The 18,405-nt window shown below is 36.4% G+C and overlaps 1 protein-coding gene across 1 annotated transcript in view; it reads right to left on the bottom strand.

Moving 5' to 3' along the window:
• The window catches only part of DNER (delta/notch like EGF repeat containing), a 120,639-nt gene that overhangs the window by 16,629 nt on the left and 85,605 nt on the right, over positions 1-18,405 (bottom strand). The window contains exon 8 of the mRNA XM_048063044.2: positions 9,760-9,984. Within this exon, the coding sequence (XP_047919001.2) occupies positions 9,760-9,984 (225 nt within the window). The remainder of the gene's footprint in view (positions 1-9,759; positions 9,985-18,405) is intronic.

Raw genomic sequence — 18,405 nt, 5'->3', positions numbered from 1 at the left:
GCCCCAGACACTCCCGATGCGATGAACCACAGCAAGGCAGTAAGCACCGAGGCAGCTGGCCAAGGCTGCAACAGGCAATGCAAACAACTGCACTCTGCAAAATGGAATAATCTATTATCTACATGTCTTTGAGTTTTCTTGAATCCTTGCATCAAAGAGGCTTTTCATCAAAGAGGTGATAACTGTATAACTGTAGTTAGAATGATAATATTTTATATATTTCAACTTTAATGCTGTACTACGTCAAAACAATTTAGAAGCATTGAGATACATTATTTTTATGGTATTCACAAGTAGTAGGCAGGTATTGTGGTCTGAAGAAAATAGGAGCACAAGAGATGTTCAAGACCTGCTAATAGCCACTTACTAAGTCAATTCTATCATGAAATAAGAAAAGGAATTAATCTGCTTGAAATAATGCTTTTCTTATGATTCAGCTTATCATATGATCATTAGTTTTAACAGTAGTTGAAATTACTTTCTAGATATAGTAGATAAGGTCAAAGCAATACCTATTCTTAAGCAACAACATAAATTAGTACAGTATAAAAATGGAAATAAACCAACTGCAATGCTATCTCTTGATTATATTGGTTACTTAGGATTAAATATGAAGAATTGTAAGCCTGCTCATTTTGAAGACAATTATATTTGTTACCTTAGCTTATTTAATTCCTCTTCAATAAACCTAGGTTATACTTCTACTAATGAAAAGCTTCCTCTCTTCTGCCTTCTACTTATTACTTTTCTTTTTCCTTTATTTTTTTTCAAGTAGGGGCTTTCCAGCTCCAGAAACAATATCTACATTTGTAGGTAATTAATCCATCAACAGGCAGTTGAAACAGGCAGTTTCAAATACGCTTTCATATTAAAAACACTATTTCACAAAGAACAAGCATACAGAAAAGATATGTCATGATACATTAACACTACATAAAGCTACTCTTCCAACCCCCTACCATGGATTAGTTTAGGTTAAAGCAGTTAAACATTTAATCTTCCTAACTCATCACAGCCGATATTTCCCTCTTGACCTCTTGTTAGCACGATGCAATACCGTAAATATGTACTTGTAATCTGTAATACAATGCTGTGCATGGGAACACAGTTTATGTTTTTTCAAATCTTGATTTACATGCTACATACAACTATAAAAGCAACAGATGAATGAGTATACCATGAATACAGATGCTAAGGGCATGGATAAAGATGCCAAAAAGGCCGAACTACAATATGTAGATATTTCAGAGCAGTTTTACTTTCTCAGATAGTCTCTAGGTTGCAAAAGCTTGCAGATATGAAGTGAGGATATCTTTCAAGAAGAAGGAACCAAAAAGAGGGGCAGATTCTCATCTCAGTAAGGGACAACCTATATTCACTCTCCTAGTCTAAACTTTTCCCCAAATTGTCACAGAACCACAGAAAATAGGACAAACGGCACCTCCAGACACCATTTCTCTCCCTCTCATCCCATTACGTATAATTAAAAATAAGGCTTCCTGAAGATACACCAGATATTAGTACTACACAAGACACATACACAGTATCATGGTTTTGCACACAATTATCTTTCAATAGTCCATAGTTGGACGAGCAGCTTTCTAAGAAACACTTCAGAACCACTTTGTCAGAAGCTGCTAGCCAGGCACCACAGAACTGATGGGCTAAGCGCTACCCTCCTTCCTCTGCTTGCAGGTCGAGAGCCGGTGCTTGCCACGTGTCCCACAGTTTTCACCCTTTCCAGGGACCGGAATCCTTGAAAATCCTTGCCCACTCCCCAAAACCCACGGGAAACGTGGCATCACCTTACATAGAAGGTGAAGGCATGAAGGCACGGTGCACAGGGAGGGAAAGGTGCTTTCAGTCTCCATGACAAGGCACATCTCGCCCATGCATGGTCCCCCCTCACCGCCAGCCCCACGCTTTTAAATTGTACTCATATATAAACCATGTATGATGTTGAATGCATACATATGTCTTCAAAAAGGCTACAGAAGAATGCTTGTATCTTTTATCAAAGAATTAAGATGGAAATGGGAGAATTTTTCAGAGATAACTTCAGAATAACAGGTTCTAGCAGGGTTGTTTCCTTTCTTCCTTGTAACATGAATTCTGCTGCTTTTGTATTCACAAGCAATGCTGAACATAGCTATTTGCCTATTTTGTGGTGTATAACATTTCTGTGGACATATTCAGAAAGAAATGATATCTACATGAACAACACTACTCTAGCTTCTGTGTCCTGGGCAGAAAAAAAACCACATTTGACATTGCAGCTTCAAAAAGGGCACCTAAAATTATTAAACTCTTTTCTTTTTTCCAGGTCGCTACAAAGCAAATATGCCTTCAGTAACTGTGCCTTCATGCACGCAAGCAGAACTTGCCAGTTGACAGTTCCACTCTGATACGCTCTCTTCAGAGAGCTGGGGAAGGGACAAGAAACCTAAAAAATAAAAAATAATAAAAATAATAAAACAATGTCCCTACATTACCCCTTCTCCCTCTAAACAACTGTCCTTTTGTTATTGTTTTTTTGGCTGCTACCCTCCTATGGATTCCCAAATCCTTCTTTGTGAAGCAACAGAGGCTTGGGCTGCAGACAACTACATACACCAAGGCACTTTTTAACATGGCCGTGTTAAAAATTGCAAAGGGAGAAAACATGAAAGGGAGCACACAATCTGTGTCAAACAGGCTGATGAGAAGAAGCTGTGGGTTTTATCAAAGCCCTGAAGAACAGCTGATGGGGCAAAAAGTACAGCAGTGCTTGCCAACCTCTTGAGATTATCTGCACTAACAGGTTAACAAAAGGGAGAGAGAAATGCTTGCTCTCCCATTATAAATCAATAAAGAACAAAGTTGAAAGCTTTTGACGCTTTCTCAGACACTAGCCCCTCAGCAGTGATTCCCTGTGCTTATTCACACTTAACACTTCAGCAAATCAAGACAGCAAGACAAAAACCCCACCTTAATTTGGAAGGCCTAATGGGGTAAAATGCAATAGAGAGCTCTAATTCACAGGGAACATCAGTTCATACACAGCCCTTCGCTAACAGAGTTGCTTATTATATGGTCATGAAATAAATGTGTTCGGTTAAAACCTGAGCTTATATAGAAATTAAATAAGTGAGAAAGAGAGAAAAGCTGCTCCAGATGGCAGGAAGGTAGGGAGGCATGCTTACCAGCCATGGGCAGATTGCATGCAGGGCTGTCTTAAAGTAGAGGTGGAAACAAGACGAGGAACCAGAGGCAATAAAGGGCTCACAGAGAGTCTGGAACTGGAATTAACCTGAAGTCACTTCTGCCAGAGCTTGCATTTCTCACCCCAGCTCCAAAATATGGGAAGGGAAAAGACAGAGAAAAGAAAAATTGCTATTGCTGCAGGCAAGTGTTGCACCTGCCTCTGCAGATGCACTAAGATAAACCTACGCTCCCACGCCCATCTATTTAGACACATGAGCAAAAAGCCAAGTGCAGATGAAATACTCCAAGGCACTACATCTGAAATTGCCACCACTTTTCATACCCTGGGGATTTTTTTCTGACACTCCTCTTATTTTCAAATTCTCTCTTTGTGCTATCATATATGCTTACAAAGCAGGGGACAAGTGTTTATGTCGGTATGTGTGTTTTGCGGTTTCAAACTCCTTACTCCTATGTCTTTAAGAAAAAGCCAAATGCAAAAGTTTGCTGCAATAGTAAGTTATTCAATTACTAGATAGATTTCTTGACTTTGGGCCAGAAAAAAATAATAAAAGAATATATTAAATGTTTGCATTTGAAACTAGCAACAGCAGCTTTATTAAATGAATAGAGAATAAAGAGGTGGAAAGGCTTAAGACGAGAAAGAAACTGCTCTGGGATTCAGGGACTAAATAAATGTTCTATGAACAAAGTGGGGTCCCAGTGGTTTCTTGAATCAGGCTCTAGATGAGAAGTCCAACAAACAAGCACACTAATTTTTATCAAGAGTAGTTGGCTAACATATGGTAAGCGTGAAAACACAAGGCATTTAAAATATGAATGCAATGTCCAACCACTGTTTTTTGTTGGTTTTGTTTGTTTGTTTTTAATCTATGGGACCAGGCGAGAAGTATTAATAATTTGGGTGTGTAAGCACGTAAATAAAGATTTAAATGTAAAATTTCACATACAATTGAAAAACTACACATATATAAGAAACAGTTTTAGAATTTGTTGCACAGGCTTTTGAATTCCAACTAACCCTCTCAGCAGGACATTTGAAAAAGATACATATTCAATTTAGAGATGACTCATGCTTCCTACCCCCTACATTTGGAAACGGGAGCATTCAAAAGCATTAGACAGCTTTCCAAGTTAGTTTATACAAATTAGCTTTTCTATACAAGCTATTAGATGATGTAGGTTATCCATAACCATGCTCATGAAAGCCAACACGAAAAAAAAATCAGTAGCAAATGCCTGGTTGTGTGTGTTCTGCAAATTGTGCAGATAGGCAAGTTCAATAATGATCATTTATCATTCTTTAAATCTGTAAGCTGGCAAAAACAAACAAACAAACAAAAAAAAAAAAACCATGGAAACCAAACTGCCTACTAAGCAAGGAGACTTGCAGACCCTGTGCTGATTGGAACTGTTTAAAATTCCTCTCCTGTTTAATTTTTGAGGCAGAAGTAACACAGATGAAAATCCAGCTGACACTGTATGCCTGCTGGTAGAAACTGTGCATAAAGGAAGGATGGCATTCAGGTCACAGATACAAGCAAAACTCTGCAGTGTTTTGCTTCTGTAATAAGAAATTACATCCCCTGCCAAATACCTCATAAAAAGAACATGGCATCCTAGGACTGAACACACACACAAAAATTGAAATTGGCAGCTTCTAAAGTTGTGGGTTGTTTTTTTTTTTTTTCTTTTTTTTGTTTGTTTTGCCTTTTTAATTTAAGCTGCAGGTTCCAGATATACTGTACAACCAAGACAGAAGAGAGATCTAAAACATAATTTAATAAACCTACCATTAATGTTTCTAAATTATGTATATGAATTCAGTGATATGTTTGAAAGTGAGAGACACCCACACAAAGAAGTTTGTAGTCTTGGAGCTGGCACACTGATGCTGAGAGCCTGCAAGTCAGAAAGCCCCAGGCTCAAGAAGCAGAGATCGTTTCTTTCTTACTAATATATGGTAACATCTCCATGTAGTCCAGAATGTTTATTATTAAACCTTGATAATGCTACCAAACTGCACGCAAATTTTATTCACCCACTTTACAAGTAATGTAGCAGAGACTATCAAAATCTCTGCAGGCAAAATTGTAAATAGAATCCAGGTTTTTAATACAGCTGAGGCCTAACTCATCCACTTTATCACACTCCTTTTTAATGAAGATAGCAAAAATGTGTTGGGCCATGCTCTATAGTCTCTACTTTAGCTTTTTACGAGTTATAACATTGAAATCCTAAAATTTAATCGTTCTTGGCTTTCTTTAAAAAAAATCATGTAAACCATTTGCAAAGTTTGCGTTATGGTGACTTCTAAACACTGAACTATAAAGAACTCAATTTCCATTTGTCTAGTGTGCCATTAAACTATGGGGAAAATCTCTGAAAGTAGCTTGTTAAAATTCTGCTGATAATCTATGATTAAAAAAAAAAAAACTGAAATAAAGATTCATAACAATTAAAAGGCACAAGAAAACAATTTTCACTATTCCTATTTTCCTACCTCTTGAGTGCTGTTCTAATGACCTTCAGAAATAAATCATCCAAATTTTTCAATTATTGACAAGTTAAAAGAAAGATTTCATAATTTGGCCTTTAATTCTACCACTATATGAAGCAAGTAATGTTATTTGCGGAGGGAAGTCCTTCTATAACAAATAATCATTTTAAAATTGAAATTGCAGCAGTCAATCGTAAACAATGGTTTTACTGTTTTTAAAAAAGAAATCATTTTCTTAAATACTTCTAATAAAATTTCATATGTGGAGCAATGCAAAAAAGTTCAACTTTAAGAAGTGTAATATATGGTCTTGGATGCAAGCTCTATGGCTTCTTACCTGGCTAACTTTTAAGATCACAAATATTATTTAAATAAAAATAAGTTTCCATAATATATGAGAGGTGTGGGATTATTTTTAAGCCCTGAGTGACAGGAAATTATTTTGCACAAACCTAACCAACAACTTCCCCACAGATTAGGTGACAAATTTCAGGAATAAAAATCTCTTGTTTGGCCAACAACATTTAACTAGCTTTTGTTTGTTTAAACCACAGGTAGAGGACATAGTGGAGATCCTTAAAGCCTTCTCTGGTTTTCCCAGAACGAGAAATGCCTAGCATTGCCTTTCAGGGATGCCTCAGGAGAGCCCTCGTGCTGGACAGCTCCTGATACTCCAGTTCCAAGTTGGATCCCTTTTTTTGGTAGAAACGTAGAAGAAAATTTTGACGCTAACTGGGAAGTTCAGGCTTCGGATGACTTAATGCATCAGTTATACAAGGGTAAAATATCTCTTTTTGTTTTTCAGTTTCCATAATTCAAAGCATTTGTCTCCTGTCTATTCTTTTCAGAACTTTCCAGAGCATACACAGCACAGGTATTTTTTAAAAGTGCTCTTTGTACTCTTTGTGGGTCTTTTTTTTTTTTTTCCAGTTAACTCCGGTTTCAGTCATACATCAAAAACCACTTAAGAATCAAACCATATTGATATATTTTGATCACTTTCCATGTCATCCAGAGTTAGGCAGCTCCTCATCTCAATAGTTTCACCATCCTCTGTAGAGATTTTTCTTGACCATGCCCTATGCAACAGCTAGAAAAACAGCCCTTTTCCATTCAGAATCTGAACAAGTTAACAAAATACACACTACTCAGTCAAGGAATAGCTTGATGCTACCAAGCAACTCTCATATTCCTACCTGTCAAGTGTTCACCTCCACATCATATCTACAGGTGTATCTGTTTATTTATTTAGAAGCTCAACCCTTTTTCTCCTGTTCACCCCCTCTGCTATTTAGTCCTTCTGGGGACTGGGCAAGAAGAAGAACAGTGAATGGGTAAATATTAAACTATCAAGTTATTAGTTCTAATAAAGAATTTAGGAAAACATCACCTGACAAATTCAACTACTTGCAATCAAAAAGATATTTTTTCAGACATGGAACTAATTATCAACTTTTATGAATTGTGGCTTGTTCTCTCAATAAGACAGGGTATGCTAGCTCTATTTAAATATGATTAAGTATGTTGCTCTTCATCTCAATAATCAATCCTATTCTCTAGGGGTTCCTCTATTACGCAATACAACGGCAAAGTATTTAAACACTTCAAAAAGGAGGACTGAAAATTTGAAATGAAAGAATTGTCATCTACACTTCCTGAAGTATACAACAGAAACCAAATGCTAGGTCATACTACTTCTGTATTCTGAAGTCACTTAAACATCCTCACCTATCATGCCAGCAAAACAAACAAACAAACAAAAAAAATCTACCTACCCTCTTGTTTCAGAAAAGCTGCAAGCTTTTATTTATTTATTCATTTGTTTATTTATTTTTGTGGGGGATGTTGATGTTTGTTTTGTTTTAAATGAGGTAATATGTCTCAATGCTTACAGAAGTTCCTATATGATATCATGAGATTTTTATAATACCATATGTATAAATTCTCATCTGATGAACAAGAAATAAATTATGAGATAATACTGCTATACTGCTATGGTAGAGTCTGCACTTCACATTTATATCTTTCTCCTTTTATAAAGCAGAATGTAGAATGTATTTGGATTATAAATCTGTCATTTCCATTAACTTCTGTTCATTTGTGAGTACTTCTGGAAAAAAAAAAAAAGGTTCTGATGGTTCTTTCTTTGTGTCTAAGTAGCAATGATTAATGTTAGTGTCTAACCTATTACCAGAAGTGTCTTCTTCCCAAAATCAAAACACAATGCAAGAAGAAAATCTCAGCAATAAAGCTGTGAAACTACACAACCATATTGTGGCCTCCCTCTCAGGACAGCATACATCAGCAAGAATCTTGCTACACAACATGATTCCTTATGCTGAAGTATTCATAACGCTGAAACCTGTTCTTTCCACTTTCCAGTTTCAATCCATTATTCCTACAAAGTGATGAATGCTTTCATCCTTGAGCAGCATCCTCTCAACATATGGAATTTCCTTGATGATCATATATATCAGTTACTGAAAGTAACACTTTGAAGTGTGCACTCAATATACTATCCAAAATATAAGCGGGTAATTCTTACTTGTGTCTTCAGAGATCTTTTTTCAGATGAGATACCAGTTTTATGGGCTACAGAATCTTAGATAAAACCTCACTCCTGTCAAGGAAAATATAAGAGTTGTCTATATTTCACCTTGCTCTAAGAAGCCATAAGAAACACAAGCAGCAAGCAGCGACATTGGATCTTTCTTCCTCAAAATGCCAATACTTGAAAGTCAAATGAAACAGCTATTTTTACCTTGTTTTTGTCCTAATACTCACTATACTACTCTGAGAGGAAAAGCATTATAGGAACAGATTGTGGGCTTCCTTCTAGGGAGCAGAAAGAGAAACTTCTTTGGAAGGGAAAGAAGCCACCTGCTTTCTATGTACAAGCCAAGAGAAAGCATTGGGATGCTATACATACTAATACTCAGATTAGCAATCTACTTCAGGCTTTGTGATTGGTAGGGTAGCTCCACAGCTTGCTAACTGAGGAGACAAGGAAAAGAGCTGGAGATACAGACTTGCGACTGGTTTCCCAGAAGACAAGTGAAAGCAGAGAGCAGGCATTTCTCCAAAAGGAGCTTCCAAGAACAACACGCACATCACAGTGTCATGTTTATGTAGAGTTACTAACTATCCAGCTTCACTGCTTAACTCATTCTTGTGCACTGGGGATTTATTTTCCACTTAACTTTTGCAGATTTCAAGTTTATAGCTGCATAGGAACTTTTTTTTTCTTTTAAACAATAGTGCCAAAATTATTCAAACCAAAAGAAAGATTATTGGTTTTTACCCTGTAAACACATAAGTGGTAGTGAGTGTGCACTAAAGTATAATCTTTTTCTACACATATGGTATAATTCATTCCATTACTCTACCTATTAGTTTTCAGGGCTAAAATATTTAAAGGGGCCATAAAAACTCAATATTTTACTACATTGGTATAATAAAGAAAAAAATATCTAGACCTAAGAAAAATGCAACCCAGACACCATGCACAGACAAGCTGTGTCATCAAGCAGGTACCACCTGAGTCCACCAGCTGTACTCACCTGAGCAGTACCACTGGAACTTCTGAAGAGAGATAATTTATACAAGCATGGATGGCAGAGCTAAACCCTTTAGGGTAACCATTTTTTTCCTTCCTTTGTTCAACTACCTTGTCTGTTTCCATTCTTTCCCCAACAATTGCTGTGATGTTTTCCATTCTATCAAATTTTGTAATTTCAATGACACTGATACCTCACCTTAGAAAGGTTTATCCTGCACAATACTCTTTTATAACACAGCTGTAAATATCACCAAGCCATATGGATCTCAGTGGGTATTTTCAGTGCTTACCCTGCAATTTTTGATTTTCCAAATCAAAAGATTCCTATTGTTATTCTAAACAGATAGAACATCTGCTCAACATGTTTTACATACTGAAAAGAAAAGAGGAATTAATTTTAAACTATATATATTTAAAGTATATATAAACTATATATTGGAATCTACATATAAAAATCTTGGAAGATTTATAAAACATGTAATTGTTTGGTACAAACCGGGGATACAGAGGCATTTGTAGCTGGTTCCAACACTGCGACAAATGCCATGTGCACAAGGATTCAGAGCACAGAAGTCAATCAGCTGAGCACACATAGGTCCTGTAAATCCAGGACTACAACTGCAGGAGAAGACAAGTCTGTCTGCATAACAGGTTCCATTGTTCTGGCAGGGAGATGATGCACAAGGGTCTATTTTGTCTTCACAAGAGGTTCCTAAAAACCCTAAAAGAAATAAATGGTTTTGATAGTTAAACATTCAATTGTAATAATTAAACCAAGTTAAAATTAAGACATTGACATATCTACATTTTTTTATTCAATGAAAATTAGAAAAATAAAGACTCCCTATATACTTTAAATTCTAATGTTACCAGTTAACGTTGTGTGATACAAGATGTTTCAGGTAGCATCACACTATCACATGATTAAAGCAGTGAAGTCCAAAGTACTTATTGATTCTGACAGGGCTTATCCACTTTAAGTGCATGCGGCTAGAAAAGCAGAAGAAATTTTCTAGGGATCAGTAACTTATTAACAGACTAGCCTGGAAGGAAAAGAAATTTAAAAAAAGCCAAAATTGATCTTTCTTCATTACTGTTAATGTGTTGGTTAAGAATAGCAACTCTAAAGGACCCCATTAGTTTAACTGATCTATAATAATTTAAAAGAATTCCTTTTTTGAAGAACATATCTCTTATTAGCAGACAATGATTTATTGAAGCAACACCATGTAAAAATTAGGCATAAAGAAAAGAATATCATTGCAAGGGAGGAGTTTTGTTTTGTTTTAAATGTAGAAAAGAATAATACTTGCATAAATTTCATAATTATTATGAAATATTATTATATTTACTGTAGTTTGTATCACACATATACGCACACGTCACTTACATAGTAACATTATTGTACATAAAGCAAGTCCAAGAAGAATATTCAAATTCTATTACCCGTCCAAATAAAAGAACAAACCATCCTTTCAATTTTTTTTTCTTTTCTTCTTTTTTTTTTTTTTTTTTTAATGATTTCCTCGTGGAAATGGTATGGCCCATTCCTACAGATCATCACTTTTGCTCAGCAAACACGTCTGGTCAAAATTCCCTGGTGTATCTGACTTCGTAGAACAGCTCTTAAAATTTCAATACTGTAATCACTGAGAATGCCAAATCAGGAGCAAATCAGGCCAGCCTCCACTCAAGACCCATCAAGCCAGCAGAACAAATCTGCTCTAATGGAAAGCATAAACCATGGCAGTTGTGCCAGTCTAAAAGAGAACAAGCCACATGGCCACAGCTACTGAGGTTGCAGCCCCATCTCAGACACCCTTCAGAACAAGAGAAGAAAATAAGCAAACGCGTGAAAAATTATATTAGCAGCCCAAAAATATTTAATCAGAAAAATAGAAAATGAAATAAAAAGAAATAACGATAATAGAAATCCCACAGCATTTGCCTACTGGTGACAGAAAGGATGAAGATGGAGGAGCTAGCTCTGTTCTATAGCAGCCTGCCAACATCTCAGAGCATGAAGACAAATAATGACAGGTGACACTTTGGATTAACACTCAATGTTAAAAACTTATCCCTGATGGAATGAAGAGGATTTTTGGCCATATATCTATAGGTTTTATATTTATAAAGCCTCACTGTTGGATTAAAAAAAGATAATGTACAAGAACCGAATCTCTCTATGGTATAAAGCATATGATGAATATTGCAAGAGAGACAAAATACTATATTCAGTATAAACTTTACAGCATCTCATTATCTTACTGTGTAAATATTTTTTTGTTCTAAACAGTATCATTTCACATTTCAAGCAAGCTACATGAGGAAATAGTTTTAAGTTAAATTTGACAGATGTGTTAGCTTCAGAGCATTTTGAGTTTCTTTTTCTAATTATTCACAATTCAAATTCAGGTGAATTAAATTATAACTTTGTTTAACTGTAGTTCCAGCACTGTAATCATGGATAGCAAGTCAAGAAGTTGGCATTTCTGAAAACAAACATATAAGAAATAGATCCATTTGCATTTTAAAGTATAACAAAAAAATTATGAACAGGTTCAAACTCTAGTTTGTTCTTATTTAGGTTTGTTAAAAACCTGGTCCAGAAAGATCTAGTGAACTGAGCATGGTCTGTCAACTTGACTGAGCTCCAAGACTTGAAGAGCTAGTGAGAATTGATATAACTAACCTAAAGATGTTAAAGTTTCCAGCACACACAAATAAAATAAAATAAAATAAAATAAAATAAAATAAAATAAAATAAAATAAAATAAAATAAAATAAAATAAAATAACATAAAATAGACTGGCAATTAATTGGAAACCTCCTGAGGGCTCCCTCAGAGAGAGGCACACAAAAACTCAGTGAACTACATGGGAAAGAGGAGAAAATGGGTATTAAAAAAATTAGTAACCTAAAAAGATCGTATTACAGGGTTCTATTCAGAAAATTAACAAAACACAGATTATTGTAGCTACAGAAAAGATGGAAAGGTAACAACTGCCCTGTGAGTTCTAGACAAAATTAGCATATTCTTGGACACTCTTGGCAGGAGGCTTTTAGGAACTGAAAAAGCCACATTTCCCTCATTTCCCTCATGTTCACAACTCTTATGCCAGACATATGGAAGAAATAATTTAAAAAAAAAAAAGGCAATTAAAGGAAGACAAAAAAAAAAAAAAAACCACCCAACCCAGAGACTGAAGTTGTTAACAGTTAACTATAAATAACCCTAACCTCAGCTACAGACCGGGAAAGAAAAGTAGATATGGCAGGGTTCTGGCAAAGAAGATAGGTAAGGACATTCTTCCCTCTCTGATGTCCTATGGCTCAAATTGCTTCACGGGCTTTATCAGTACCACCTGCACAATAATGTGGAAGAGAGACAACCTAAAAACAGATATTGGGGAATCCCGTAGTAGAGGTCCCTCCTGTAGATGGTAACTGCATAGCCATCAGAAACTGAAGGGAATGGAAACCCTAAAATCAAATCTCTAATTCCAGCAACAGTTTGCCGGCAAATTAGAAAAGCCTTTACTTTTACTGTAAAACCCCAGATGGATTTAAAAGAATCTGCAAGGACTTTTAAGTATTACCAGGAGGAGATCAGCCAATGAGTCTGGGGAAATCTCTGCACTAACTCTGAAACCAGATTAAAAAGGATCAAGGAGATCTGAGGTCACACATTACACTAATGCTGCTTCACTACAACCTTTGCCATAATCTTTCCTACAAAGAGAAGCTTACTGGCAGATGGCTAATGTTTCAAGTGACAAAGCACTTCAAGAACATATGCAAGTTTAAAATACACTAAAACATGTTGCCCTTGTGCTATCTTTGACTGCACTGTGAAATGTGTTTAGTTCTTCTGGAAGTTTAAATCTTATGGTACGAGTTAAATATCTGAAAGTGCTAGAATCAACAGTAGTCACACATCTGCATTGAACATGTATTATTTCAACATTTCTGATTGTACCTTTGTGTCCATATCAATAAAATTGTTGAAAACAAATAATGCCAATAAATTTAAAAATCAAATGCAAAGATGTATTGATTGAAAGCAGAATAAAATGCTGGAAGAAAAAAGAATGAGGATTACATTTAACGGCAGAAGACTATCCCCTGAATTGTTCTTCAGCTAGCTGACACAAACACAACCCTGCATCCAGGTCATTATTCGTGTAACAGGGACGTGACTAAAATGTAAAGACTACTGATGATTTAAAATTCCTGGAAGCAAAATTTACCAAAGGAATAACACAGAAAGCAAAGGGGAAAGGCAATATTAGAAAAGAGTTATACTGTTCAAAGACACAATGCAATACTGGTGCTTACACAGAACAGACCATTTGGTTACTTGTCAAGAATAAAGGTAGCCAGTCAGGTGATATTCTTTATATATTGCTACAGACCTCCAGGGCAGTGACAGAAAGTAGATCAGAAAATGTTTTCAGAGATAGAAAAGCTCTGGATAAAAGCCAGATTTCTCATCATGGTGAGATTTTAATTACTTGGCTATTGAAAGCAAGAGTCAAGTAATAAATCAAGGAAGTCAAACATTTTCTGAAGATGTTGTACAACTGCTTTTTATACAGTCTGTGAAACAACCAGCTTGCCTGAATGTTATGTTAGACCTAATTCCAAGAAAAACACAAATGTGGAAATATAAACTTGTGAATTGCTACAACTAGGGATTACAAAACTTTTAGATTTGAAATCCAGGGATAAATACCGAAAGAAAAACAAGCAATTTGTTACTTTCCACACAGAAAACTGTTTTATGAGGAAATACAAGATGTCTGACAGAATTTCATCAGGATTCTGTAAAGGGAAAAACACACTCATCATAAGGAAACAAGAAATGATTAAAAAGTAGTTGCAAGATTTTGATTGAAATTCACCCTAGCTAAGTCTCAACAGACAACGATGAACAGAGGCTAAACATGTTAAAGCATTAAGGAGAAGTCTACTAAAAATAGGGTCAATATGGGACAATGTCAGGTAAAAACACTGGATTAGCAGAAAGTACCAGAAACTAAACAGCCGTAAAATTTTTAATTAACAACGAAATGTTCTACAGGTAAATTAGACTCTCTTATGGTAATATGAAGTATTCTGCATTCTGTAATCACTGGTAACCTTGGGAAATCTTACAGATACAACAGCTGTGTATCCTAGTTTCCTGGAATCAAGATAATAAATAGGTTCAGGTACATAAACCTGAAGAAGCTAAAATTACATTTGCAAGATATGATCTAGAAAAAGGCTTTTACATGAACAATGAAACCCAGAAAAAGTGAAAACCATGAAAATTAATTCTTAATATGGGCAAATAACTTCTTTTCTCCCTGTCATTTAAAATTCATGGCGATAATGTACATTTTCTAGCTGCGATTGCAAATCAACACGTATGAATCACAACTTAGCATCCTCTGTAGTTGTCAAGCTCTGTATTTTGTAAACCGCAGAAACCACAATAAGAACATTAATTAAGCTGTTTTCCAATTATAAGCAGGTGTTTCAGAGCACTTTTGCTCTGTGCGTTACCTAGCTATAATTACCTGCAGCTAGCCAAATCAAATCGACAACAGTAAAATAAAATCAGTCCTGAAATGTGAATTTCAAGTAATCTAAACATTTAACTCTTAAACATAACATTGTTTTCTCTCTAGCTCTTTCTACAGGGTGGTAATGAAAACTTACTGCTGAAGACTATTTCTCAAAAATATATTAATCTGGATTAAAAGTTTTCTGCTACTCCTATCAGAGCCGGTAACCTCCAGATTGAGAAAGCAGCAAAATCCCAAGAATCTAAGACAGTTTCACATGGCTGGTCAACTGCCTGCCTTTTTTTTTTTTTTAATTGAAAATCAATGTATTCCTACAATACTAGATGAAGTTCATCTGTAGACATCAACAGGACATCGAAATTGCATATAAGAGAACTTCAGAAACATCTAAACATCTTACAGAAGTTTGTTTCTTTCTTATAACTGATCCGCTCTTTGTTCATTTTCACCTGGCTTTGTTCAGATAAAACATATATCTATCTATCATATTCCATTATTGATTTAATCTTATCTTATCTATCTTATCTTATCTATCTTATGAACAAACTTGGCAAAGGCCCTTCAAATGTTTAAAATACATAAATACATACATATTATATATAAAAAAAATCAGGTCTTTCATTCTACCAATTTGACAAGATTTGCATGCGCAATAGCAGATTAGTAACACTTGCATTTCCTTATCACAAATGATTATCATTTCTATGTTTATTTATTTTAACAAATATTGCAATGAATAACCTCTTCACAATAATAATAAAGTGAAATATTAAAATAAATTTTTCAGTCCTTAATATTGCTAAGGTTTATTCATTACAGATTTGAGTGTAAAATCCAATTTGCTCTTTAATAAAAGGTGACTCATCAAATTTCATATAGCAATTTATTTTTAAGCATTTTGGACACATTAAATTCTACAATGCGTCACAGAAAATGGAACCTTCAAGTCTAAAAAAATTTACCTTATTAAGACAATAAATTTGTCTAAAGAATAATCATGACATTTTCATATTCATTCTAAGCTTCTTTTTCAGAGATTTTTCACTCAAATCTCACCTTCTGTAAGTTATCACATGCCTCTTTCATGAGCCACAGATCTCATTTCTAAGAGAATTGTACAGTCTCAAGAACATTCTTCATTGTTTCCATCTCATTCATTTTTCTGCCATCTTTTTCTTCTCCCTTTGTGATATTTTCCATCTGCTGTTATCCTTTTCTGCCTGTCCACACTGTATCTCCAGTTTTAGTTTTTACACATGTATAAGCTCTTTGGCTGGCTTTCCCCAACTGTGCTGAATTAGCACTACAGAAAGAAAGGCCTCTTCTCAACAAGCAATTGCTATTACGCACAGCAGGAGAACAGCAGCAGAGCTAGAGATCTTACTTAAATTAGAAATCTGTCGTGGTTTTTGTGTGTGTTTTATTTTTAATGGAAAATTTGAGCACACTAAAAACAGCAAATCTGCAAGTTGCAGCACCTGTAATTTTCAATTAACTATTTTTTGTTTTATCTACAAAAATAACCAAATCTCTTCAAAACCAATCAAAAGCACTCAAAATATGCCTTTGTGAGAGGATAATGTCACAAAAAGCATCTAGAAAATAAAACCTTTCTCTCCCTCCACACAATACATGAATTCCTGAGGTTGTTGGCATTAGTAGATCTTCCAAAACAAGATGGAAAAGCTACACCTTATTATCTAATGAGCCTGCTGGCTGCTCCACAGCAACAGCATTGGCCCTTGCAAACATGCCAAGCGTCACTTCTGCAGCAATGCTCTTCTCTCTTTATGGTGAGGACATAAGCAGGAAACACAACTACGTAACTTCATCAGAAGTATTCACCCTTTGAAACAGCAGTAATTACTAGGAAATCCGGGAGAACCTCTGGAGCTGCTGTTGAGTGATCATGAAGGCTTCAGGAAGACCTTACAATGGCCTTCCAGTAACTAAAGGTGGCCTACAGGAAAGCTGGAGAGGGACACTTCGTCAGGGAGTGTAGTGGACAAGTAGTGAATTTAAACTAAAAGAGGGTAGATTTACATTAGATATAGGGAAGAAATTCTTCTCTACGAGGGTGGTGAGGCACTGCTAAAGGCTGCCCAGAGAAGCTGTGGGTGCCCCATCCCTCGCAGTGCCCAAGGCCAGGCTGGATGGGATCTGAGTAGCTTGGACTGGTGGGAAGTATCCCTGCCCTTGGCAGGGGGTTGGGACTCGGTGGACTTTAAGGTCCCTTCCAACCCAAACCATTCTGTTATTCTATCACAGGCTCACTCTAGAAAAGCAACCATGCACAAAAGATGGCATGTGTTCCTACAAGCCTAAGAATGATTTTCTCAGAAAATGCTAATTTCCAAGGGACGCAGAATCAGAAGTATACAAGACTATTCTTTCCAAGGGGAATAACCCTGGCCAGTCCAGAAAGTGATTCCTCAGAAAGTGATTCCTGAAACCTTGCCTTCTCTCCAAAAGTGTTTTTTTGTTGTTGTTGTTTTCCCCCTACATTGGGAATAATTCAGGTCAATGTACAAAAATTGATTTTAACAAGAGTAGTAAATGTATTTCAGTACAATTTTTACCTTGGGATGTTCCAATGCTTTTTGAAGAGAAGAACATTTATAGCATGTGAACATGTTAGACAAATAAATAAGTAATCAGAGCAACAGCTCCTTCAGCAACTCTGTCCTGGCTCTGTATTGTGGCTGCTCTTAGAATTACAGAAATGATGCTGGGAAATACTGGAGACACAAAGCAGCCAACAAGACTGTAGGAACAAGTGGCATTGCACAGAGATAGCCAAATAGAAAAAAGACTGAGGATAAGAGAGAAGCACAAGTAATTTGGTCCTCCCGCAGCAGAAAACCTGCTATTAATAAGAAGACCACTACATATCAAGCAATGGCACATCAAATAACCTCTCCATCCCTCTCTTCAGGTAGAACAGTTCTTGAGAGGGATGAAGGGAGGCCTTTTCTCTCCTGTGCTGGGCCTGCTCCCAGCCAAGGGGCCCTCCCACACCACATAGAGGAGCTGCGCTGGCCCAGGGCACTCCTGGCACTGCTGCCTGCGGTGGGGCCTGCCCCGGCCCACTCATGGATGACCTACTGCTTGCATGAGCTCCCTGGGCGGGAGAGCAGCTGCAACCCCACACAACAATCAAGTTATAAATGCCTTTCAGCATGGCACCAAGCAGCCACTCTTGGAGCACTGTTTCCTAGTTGCAGCACCACAGCACTCACACAGCAGAGGGTGGCTCATGGGGACCCCGACCCACACACAACCCTATTGTCATGGCCAGAGCCTCAAACAGCAGTAAAAGAAGTTGAGAGTTGGTTGGCATATTGATTAATAGGTCATTAGGAGCAAGGAGTTAAGTTACATGACACACACAAACAAATATGGCAGCATGGAAACAAGCAACTCCACCACCCCCCTCCTTCCCCCCCAGTAGCTATTTTTCCACATATTTATTAATGGCAAGATCTTTTGCTATGAAGCATCCTTAAAGATACTTGAACCGATTTCCTAAGAAAAATGCAAATAAATAACTGACCAAGTCTAATATTGAA

This window comes from Anser cygnoides, chromosome 9 (assembly GCF_040182565.1).
Source record: "Anser cygnoides isolate HZ-2024a breed goose chromosome 9, Taihu_goose_T2T_genome, whole genome shotgun sequence".
NCBI classification, from domain to species: domain Eukaryota; kingdom Metazoa; phylum Chordata; class Aves; order Anseriformes; family Anatidae; genus Anser; species Anser cygnoides.
This window is presented reverse-complemented; position numbering and strand designations above follow the sequence as displayed.